The sequence below is a fragment of the Carassius auratus genome, chromosome 34, assembly GCF_003368295.1.
Source record: "Carassius auratus strain Wakin chromosome 34, ASM336829v1, whole genome shotgun sequence".
Taxonomy (NCBI): domain Eukaryota; kingdom Metazoa; phylum Chordata; class Actinopteri; order Cypriniformes; family Cyprinidae; genus Carassius; species Carassius auratus.
In genome coordinates, this window is record NC_039276.1 from 19,938,451 (window position 1) to 19,949,343 (window position 10,893).

General features: G+C 35.0%; 1 protein-coding gene across 1 annotated transcript; it reads right to left on the minus strand.

Annotated features, from left to right (window-relative positions):
* Window positions 1-1,727: 1,727 nt before the first annotated feature.
* LOC113053773 (pituitary-specific positive transcription factor 1-like) lies at window positions 1,728-9,319 on the minus strand. The gene is given in 7 exon segments (XM_026219040.1): window positions 1,728-2,679; window positions 2,771-2,831; window positions 2,960-3,215; window positions 3,453-3,562; window positions 6,029-6,127; window positions 6,266-6,406; window positions 9,062-9,319. Coding segments are annotated over 7 exon segments (1,185 nt in total). The 5' UTR covers window positions 9,204-9,319; the 3' UTR covers window positions 1,728-2,303.
* Window positions 9,320-10,893: the final 1,574 nt, after the last annotated feature.

Consider the following 10,893-nt stretch of genomic DNA (forward strand, 5'->3'; position numbering starts at 1 on the left):
TTACTGTGACAATGAATTTTCCTTTAAATCCTTAACATCTACAGAAACACTGGGAGATTCATGAGATGCCCATGTTTTTTAAGGCTAGTCGTCTGAAACATGTCATGTTAGTCGAAGGATGCTAATTATGTGTATTTTGAATGTCTTTTTAGGTTATGTATTACTTAAGGAAGTATATTACCGAAAACAGTTTTCCTTTGCAGTGAAATTTGGTAAAAACTCTTGCATACATACAGTACAAAAAATTATCTTGAATGAGAATCTTTGTTGATATGATAATGTGAATTGTCAACCTTGAAACAGTACAACCATTGAGACGCTTTAACTGCTTGGTGATCTTGGTAGATAAAACTAAACAAGCTGTAGTTTCACAATGGTACAACTTGAATAATGTGCAACATACAGTACCATCATATCACGACGATGCCGTGAAAATAAATATAATAATAGTAATTCCTCAGGTTTAACAGAAATAATCAGTCCTGTGAGCTTCCCTCATCGATTTACATTATTTACACATTTACACAGATTTACACAGTCAGGTCTGCCATCTGGAGAGAATGAACAGCGTGAGGACTAGAGGTGATTTTAGTGATTAACGGTGAATGAAAAAAAAAAAAAAATATATATATATATATATATATATATATATATATATATATATATGTGTGTGTGTGTGTGTGTGTGTGTGTGTGTACAGTTTATGGTTTGATTTGATTTTCTAATTAATAAACTGGTGTTTCAACCTGTTTCAGCATTTAACCGTACGGTTAGCTATGACCATTAAGAGGCCAACTGAAAATGAAGAGGGCTTGTACTGGTCTGTTAAACATTTAAGCTGTAGTCAAAATGTTACGAGCCTCTACAATTGTTCTAATGGCCTTTCAAAGCATCTCATATTTCATTAAATTAGACATTGTTATTCATAATCATACCGAAACGTGATTTTTAAATAAGGTCTTAATGAGTTTGTAGAGTGACCTTTCTTCAGTGAACAGTGGTGTAGTCTGTTCATTTTAAAGTAATTTAATGAGGTTCGGATGTGTGACTGCTGCAAACATTTCTGCAGGACTGTAAAACCATTCAACGGCAGAGTCTGCTGAAATACATAAGGCCAAATACATAATTTTATTGTTTTTATGTATTATTGTAAGTTTTTTTTATGAATGAAATATGCCAAATCCTGCCAAAATCATCCCAGAGTATACTGTATTTGTTTTATTATTAGATCAGATGGGGTGACAGTCAACAGCAGGAGAGGATGATCATCATATACAGTAGATCATCAGTAATATCTCTCTGCTGAGAGCACTTGTGTGCAGGTGAGAGGCCGAGCTGCCTCGTTATAACACTGTGAGGAACAATGTAATACTGTAAAGAAAACCCAGCAGAGTCTGATGATTACACCGTCTGCAGTAAACCACACATTAAATGAACGCATGCCACATACACACATGATGCTTCATTCTCTCTATACAACTATGTTTGATTATATTTAATAATCTGAATCACAACACACTTACCATGTTACAATTCATGTGAAGCATGTAATCCCCATTATAATAAACAGATTGCAGCAGAGCCGCTAATGACATGCAGGATCTTATGATAATATGACAAATCAAGCATGGCTACAATGTAAGTTATTTATTTGGACGAAATCTCTGTACAAATGACAATCGGTTGCTTCATACAAAACTGAATTTTTTTTTGTTTGTTTTTTGCTAATATATTAAACTTTGGAATTCATTTAAATATATTAATGATAAATACATTAACAACTTTTTTTTAAAAAGTATCAATATTCTATTCTACACATGTTCTCTTTGGGTTATAGAATCACAAACATTTCATTTGAGAGCAAATCATTTATAAAAATGTAAAAACATATTTATATAAAATATGTCTTTTCATAGCTCAAGTTTAAGTTCCAGTAAAAGGGTTGTGTAAATCATCTGATTTATTAAAGCAAAGACAATAGAATAAAATAATGTGGACACTATAGGCACACCTAATAATCTATGAATGTCATTGCATTATAAAACTGTATTTAAACAAAACAAAAAAGAAAACAAAAGAAAGAGATCAGAAATTTGTTGGGTTTCATATGACAAAAGAGTGGGTGTACATTATTAAGAGAAATACTGAGACACTATTATTTATAAAATGTTAATGTATCATATATTAATAAATTAGTCCACAACTGTGAATACTCTGATATGACACTTGTGTGAAGTTGAGGAAAACTGAATTCAGACATCTACTAAAAACACCTAGAGACCTTTTCCAAATGCAAACATGTTTCATAATGTCACAGTTTGTTTACATATGTCACTTGGTTTAAAATTGTATTTCCTTGATATAACATTCAGACATGTGTTTTTTTTTTGGTCACTCCATGTCCTCACTCTCACAATAAACCCACTCCCTGCCAAAGGTTGGTGGTGATGTTTTGCCTGTAGATAGTCACAAGATCTACAGGCCGTGATCTCTTTGGCCATGAAGGAGCTGTGATGTAGGCTGGTTTTGACCCTCTTCTCCCTCTGTCTGCGGTTACAGAACCAAACCCGCACCACCTCCTTCTCCAGAAGGAGACCCTCCGCCATCCGCACCATCTCCTGAGATGATGGCTTACTCTTCTCCACAAAATTCCTTTCTAAGGCTTCCTTAGCCCCAAGACTGAGGGAGGGAATTAAGAACTAATTAGGTATTAATTAGATGGAGATGCTGATACAGTGGCTTATGTTTTTTAGTTCAGATCCTAATCTACCTGATGGATGTTCTCCGTTTGCGTTTACGCTCTTGCATGCCCATCTTCTCATTTAAAAGAGCTGATGGGAATCACAAATTAGAGTTAGGTAATTCTACCATCTTGTGTTTTCATTAGAAACTCAGGTATGATAGTGGTAGGTAAATAAATAAAGAGCAATCTGACTCAGGAGTGTGTGGACTGACTCACCACCGGCTTGCTCGGCCTCCTCCAGCCACTTTGCCAGGATGGATCTGAGCTTGCAGGCGTTTTTGAAGCTGAGCTGCAAGTTCTCGAAGCGGCAGATGGTGGTTTGGCTGAATTCAGAGCCGTGCACAGCCGCCAGCGCTTCACCAACATTGGTCTGTGTGTAACCTGTCAATCAAAGCTAAAAGTAAGGAGAAGCTTTAACCCCTTGTGCAAAAGCAGTGTTCTGAATTGTATTGAATGTGCACTTTTGATGTACCTAAAACATCTTAGAACATATTTTGTTAGCTGGGATATTAATGAAATAAAATGTTTATGTTTCGTAACACACATAAGTAATGATTCAAAAAAGTGCACTTTGTAATAACATCAAATTAAAAGTTTTACTTAAAAAAATGTTGATATACTGCATGAAGTCTCATTTACATGTGCTGATTATTCTGGTCTAGAGTTGCCAATTTAGGCAGAGAAATGACCAAACAAAAATCAAACAAACAATCTGTGCAGCTGAATGTAGATAATGTCCGTCCGTGAGCAGGGACTGGGGCAGCGGCGGTAAGCCCAAACCGTGCTCTGGGAACTTATAGAGGCGTGGAGCCAGAGCTCCTGTGGGACGAATAACTGAAGGTTGAACAAAACTATAAAAGGATTACCAATTACTCAGTTACCATTTCCACATATTCCAAATAATAATTAAATAAAAAAACACCTATAATACTCCCAAATAAACTGCACTTTTTTCCATGTGTATGTATGCATGTGTGTGTGTGTGTGTGTGTGTGTATTTCTACCAGAAAGACTCGGGAGATAAAATGTACGAAGCATACATTTATTGACAGCTCAGCAAGCGCAATTATAAATTTCTTTGGCGGAAGGCCCCGTCCATGGTTCGTAATCCGAGGGTAGCGAATCTGCATTTCCTGCCTGAAGACGAAGGCAGGGGCGCAGCGGACCCCCCTGGAAGGTAAGGACAGGACCATCCTGGTGGTGGTGGGGAGGGTGGAGGTTGTTGTCGCGTCGGCATCTGTGAACTCAAACATGTGTAAGTACGATGTTTTATACAGGAGTATAAAGACGTGATTGGATAATGATGAAGGTAATTAGTGACGAAGTGATTGAGTCTTCCTGGCAGAACTTAGGCTAAAGCTTCCATATATATATATATATATACAGTGGGGATCGAAAGTTTGGGCACCCCTTGCAGAATCTGTAAAAATATGAGTAATTTTCAAAAAATAAGAGAGATCATACTAAATGCATGTTATATTTTATTTAGTACTGTCCTGAGTAAGATATTGTGCATAAAAGATATTAACATTTAGTCCACAAGACAAAAAAATTGCTGAAATTATTAAAATAACCCCATTCAAAAGTTTGGGAACCCTTGGTTCTTAATACTGTGTTCTGTTACCTGATGATCCTCGACTGTCTTTCTGTTTTGTGTTGGTTGTGCATGAGTCTCTTGTTTGTTCTGAACAGTTAACTGAGCAGCGTTCTTCAGAAAAATCTTTAAGGTCCTGCATATTCTTCAGTTTCCAGCATCTTTGCATATTTGAACCCTTTCCAGCAGTGACTTTATGATTTTGAGAAGCATCTTTTCAGACTGAGGACAACTGAGGGACTCAAACACAACTATTTAAAAAGATTCAAACATTCACTGATGCTCCAGAAGGAAACAAGATGCATTAAGAGCTGGGGGGGTGAAAACTTTTGGAATTTGAAGATCAAGGTAAATTGTACTTAATTTGTGTTCCGGGAAACATACAAGTATCTTCTGTTGCTTACGAAGGGCAGAACTAAATGGAAAAAAAATATATTTCAATAATATAAGACAAATTTGGCCATCTTCATTGTGTTCAAAAGTTATATATATATATATATATATATAACTGTTATGTGAAATAGCTTATTCAAAATGCAATTTTGCAATATAGTCTTTACTGTTTTAAGAATAAATTGATCTGCATCTCCCTCTAGTGGCTGGATATATTCAGAGCAATATCACCTCTTCCTCACACACACTGTATTTATGTTTAAAATGGAAGTTGAATTCAGTGGCGAGAATTATATGATCCAAAAGGCAAATCAATGTAGCCTATTTCTTTTACATGTAGAATATTCATAATGCATAAACATTAATATGATTCTATTATAAAGTTATAATCCAATACAGGCAAATGTGAAATCAAAGGTTAAAGCTGCAGTAGGGAACTTTTGATGCTCTAGCGGTTAATAAACAGAACTGCTTGCGTCTTGCGGAAGAACATCGTAGCCGGAACTACTTCTCTCTGTTTATGTCTATGAAGAATCACAAAGGTACTGGGTTACTCCGCCGCGGTATCCCCGAAGCAATCTAAAATAGTCCGAATATAAACACTTATTATAGGTGCACCCTAGTGATTCAGGACAAGCTAAAAACACGGTTTGGAAAATGGATTCATGGTGTACTCGCTTATTATATACATTTTTTTTCTACATTTTGAACACAAACAAAGTTACGGACCGCAGCTCTGATTGGTTATTTTTTACCGGGAGCGATGGAGTTTCTGCAAATGGCAATAGGACACTGGGAGGAGCCAGAGGAGCTTGATTTTTTTCACAGATTATCTGTCTCATATTCTACTGTCAGGACATAATGACATGTTTAACAAATATGTAAAAAATATATTTTTACAAAAGTTCCCTACAGCACCTTTAATGCAAGGGTTAATTATTTGTATTGTTTTTTTATTATAATTATTATTTTATTCTGTATGCATCACTAAACCTAACGCTAGACACGCTTGTTATTTCCTGCCACAGACACTAGATGGAAGCACAAACATATTGAAACCACCAAGTAAACGCTCACATTTCTAGTAGTGCAAGTCAAGTGTGGCACAAACACGCACGCGCTGCTGTCATTGTAGTGGATCATCATTTTTCTCGGATTATACATTATTTATTCTGGCTGACTTTGAACTTGTACAATATGTACACTTGGCTGTTCTGTTTGCCAGATCTCAACAGGAGTGCACTGCACACACGTGCATGTGATGGGGCTGAAGGTTTGGATTTAAGCACAGGTTGTACCTTGCAGTGAGTTGGCACTGTTGACCATGCTGGCACGAGGCATGCTGCAGGTCTGCAGGATGCGGGTCTGAGAGATGCTGGCAGAGTGCATTTCCTGTGCTGGAGACAGAGATCATACATAACACACACACACACACACACACACACACACAAACTAAATCCTGTATTTCTGTGTGTGTTTATGATGTACAGTAGTACATATGCACAGAAGAGTGTAACTTGCATAACTTGGCGTACCTGCCATCATGCCGTAGGTGGTCTGCTGGTTATTATATTGACATGGGGGCATTGAGTAGTGCAGGCTGGCTGATTCATTGCCTAAAGCAGAAGCGGACAGGTGCATATGAGAGCGTTTGGATGACTGGACCAGAGGGAGACCTATGGGGAATAAACCAGACACTAATATCTGTGATATATCCTAGATAGAGAGTCAGACAGCAATGCATGCAGAAATAATGCGATCAACCTTTGTTTTATCCAGAGTGCCAGCAGTTAAATCCTCAGATACACTAACAACCACATTATGATGAATAACTCTTCAAACTTCAGAAAGCTGTACACTCTGACATTCCCAGCCACTTTCCGCAGGTGTAAGCGGGACTGAGTTAACGGAGGGCATATGTGCATGAATAAAAATGCCAAAACATTTCATTTGAGAGTTTTGCATCTTCTGGCTCAGAGCCCGGGCTGAATTGCACAGTTCAATAATTATGCATAAGAAATATGATTTACTATGGCAAACAATGAGCGGAGATTTACTCAATTCACTGAGTTTCTGACAAGACTTTCACTTATGTTCTCTCGCGTGTGAGACAAAACCGGGACAAAATACGTACATGATAATTTATCCATCAACTTGTCAACATAATAATATGTCTGCTTTGATAATTATCTTTGAAGAAGTAACAGCTGTGCAAATTGAGCTGATTAGCCACGTCTACATAATTTCCATTTATTTCAATAAATTAATGTTTGTCTTGCTCCTGATAGTGAGAGGTGTCACTAAAAACCATCTGATAAATTATACCCTACCTTTTAAAAGTTTAGGGTCAGTCAGAGTTATTCTTTTTTTAGAGTTTGAAAGAAATTAATAGTTTCACTCAGCAAAGACGCATTAAACTGAAATGTCAGGAAAAGACATTTATAATGTTTCTAAATAAGATTTCTATTTCAAACAAATGCTGTTCTTTGGAACATTCTGTTCTTTAAAGAATCCTGAAATCTACCAGTTTTCAGAAAGTATTAATCAGTTTTCAACACTGATGATAATTAATGTTTCTTGAGCATCAAATCATCATATCTGAATGATTTCTGAAGGATCATGTGATACTGAAGACTGGAGTAATGATGCTGAAAATTCAGAAAACAGTTATTTTAAATTTAGTATTTCCCAATATTATTATTATTTATTCTTTTTTTTTTTAAATAAAGGCAGCCTCTGTGAACAAAAGGTACTTTAAAAAAAAACATTACACAATCTTGCCTGCTCCTCTAATTTGAATCGCAGTAAAATGTGTTTTTCTGATATGAAAGACATTGTTCAATGCATTAAACTTTGATTTGGTGATATCTCTCCAAAAACATTTCCCCTGGGACAAAGAGATGTGATCTTTGGAAAGGTCATTCCTCAGAGTGAGAGTCAGACAGATTGTGAGTGGTGACAGCAGTGAGGACTGGAGATAATATCAAATAATATGTGAACTCTAGGGTCATATAGACTAGGTCTAAAGAACATCCGCTCGTAGTCCAGTGTCTGTCTCTTTCATCACCTTGAGCTTGTTCTGTGTGTTTCATAAAAACCTGAAGGAAAGTATGCCCAATGGACAAATGCTATCATTTGCAGAGTTGAGAATGATCTATAAAAGTACAATTATAGACTTAGACTATAGACAGCTTATGCAGCGGATGCCACTTCTTTCATATCTTTTTTTTTTTTTTTTGGAAATTATTCATACAATAGTGATATATTTAGTGATATAAAATTTGTTTTAAATAAACAAATGATTTTATTCAGCAAGGATTAATTAAAATGTTCAAAAGTCATTTATAATATATATATATATGTATTTATATGTATTTATATGTATATATATATATATATATATATATATATATATATATATATATATATATATATATATATATATATATATATATAAACTTCAAACAAATACGTTGAACTTTCAATAGATCAAAGATTAAATAAATCTTTTACAGCTTCCACAGACATTTTAAATGAACACATCTGATCAGCAAGGATGCATTAGATTGATCAAAAGTGATGTCAGCTTTCTATTTATGAATTTATGATGTCAACATTCTATTCATAAAAAAGAAAAAAAGAAAATAGTTTCCACAAAAATATTAAGCAATTTTTAATTTTTTTGAACTTAAGAAATCATGTGAAACTAAAGACTGGAGTAATAATGCTGAAAATCCAGCTTGGTATCAAAGAAATAAATTACTTTTTTTCAAATATATTACAATATAAAACAGTTTTTTTTTTTTATTGTAATAAAATGTAACTGGTTTTACAGTATTTTGGGTGAAATAAATTGCAGTGGTGAGCATAAACATTTTACAGACCCCAAACTTTTGAACTGTAGTTTTAATAAAATGTTTAAATAAACCATTTTTAAATCCTTAATTATAGTGTTTGATCGGTTGTGCTAAGCTGGTTTTGTTTCAAATTAATTAAATATAAAAGTAAAAAAAAAAAATGTGACAGAGTCTAATGGGAAAACTGACAATTGTGTAAATAAATACCAGCAGAACTGTACCAGCCAAACACATGGATCAAATACTGCATTAGCATCATCGCTAAATGCCAGATGGATTTGCACCAAAATACTGCACAGTTTTGACACCAGCAATAAAAGGGACACATTTCCTTGTCGTTTTAAACAGTTATTAAGATGATTTATTTAGATACCCTAACTCTACACATTTAGTTAGTTGCATTATATTGTTATCATTCAGCATGATGTTTTCCCTGCTCTCAGTTGTGAATGACTGTGTGATCATCAGATGTACCTGAAGGCATCATGTTGGCCGTGTGGCTGGTGACGGGCAGACAGTCTGCGGCTCCGCTGTGATGCATGAGCAGCGGCAGAGCGGCCGAGTCTCCGCTCAGAGTAGTGAAGCAGTCCGTGGTGCTGAAGGCCTGGCAGGTCATGACTCTAGATGCTCACTACTCAGCACACCTGTGTGACACCAGCAGGGCGTGTGCAGGTATTTATACTGAGCCCCCTCAGACCCCCTTCATCCATGATAATGAGCTCTCGCTGTTAACAAACCATGACAGCCCGCTGAGGCAAAGAGGTGCAATCTGATACAGTCCATTTCCACTGTGTGTGGCTTCCAACAAACACCAGCGACAGCGCTGACAAACCACGGCTTATCTGATTTAAGATTAATTAGCTGTTTAAGAATGTGTTTACATCTACATTAGAGATGCATAGAGGGATTGAGTTCAACTGCATAAGTATGGAGTTATCACTGAATGTGTGACACAACAAAATCACACAAGTATTAAACCATAGTACAGTAATAAAGAATTCTCAGAAGCACATTAATATTTATGAATTATATTATATTTATACATTTCTACCATGTCCATGTTTGTTATTCAACATCAAGGTTTTAAATTAAAACCACACATATATACTGTATGTTATAGCTAAAACATTGGTTTGGTATTTCTTTAAAATATTTTTTTCTACACTTTTGAATTTTCTTGTGTTTCAAAATTGTTTAAAAGTTTAGGTTTTACTGAAGGCCTATAATGTGCTAATGGGGCATGTTGTTAAAAAAGGTCAGTGTATGATGAATTAATATTTTAATCTTATTTTCTAGCCACCATTGGTGGAATTGCATTATTATTATTATTATTATTATTATTATTATTATTATTATTATTATTATTATTATTATTATTATTGTTGTTTTTATTGTGCTTTTTTGTTAAGCCTCCATTTGTTCTTGTTCAAATACGAAACTACAAATACATTTTTAACAGAACAAATATTTAATGTATTTTCTCAGTTAATGCCATAAAAAGTGTATACAGAATAAATAGAGCTGAAGCATTTTTTAATTAAATTAAATTTAAATAAAAGCATGTTAAAATGCTGATGAATTACAGAAGATCAAACTGCTATTAACTATTCACTTTTTATTTGTTTTACTATGATAAACATGAGTGAGCTATTTATGGGTTATGTTGTCCCAAAAGATCAATGCATAATCAATTAATATTTTAACTCATTTATTTTCTAGGGAGCAAGGGTGTAATAATAATAATAATAATAATAATTTTTGTTACGACTTCAACATACTATTTCTCACCATTATAATAACTAAAAAGCCTCCACTAATTATTTTAAAAGAAAGAAGAATTATGACAAATGTTTTTAAAAGCACAAATACTCCATGTAGTTTCTCAATTAACACGAGGTCATAAAAAGTATATCAAGAATAATTACAGAGGAGCTGAAACCTTTTACATTTTAGATGAATTGCAGAATGTCAAACTGCTGATGAATTGCAGAATGTCACAGGCATTCAAACAATGTTTCATTTCATTTGGAGAAACATGCTTTGGCTTGATCCCACACGAGTGTGAATGTTTACATGACTGGTGTGTTGCTGGCCATCTGGTCACTGGATAATTAGTTTGTGTTTTGTGTGTTCTGGCACATTCACTTGTTTGTTAAAATAATCTCCAAAAGCCCTAGTCTTGAGACAGAGATGTTGTGACTTATTTGTGATCATCTAAATCACTCTGCTTAGCCGAGCAGGTGCCCATCTGCAGGCTCAGGTACAGCACAATAGTTCACTTCAGCACAACATCCTGAGGCTTCCTG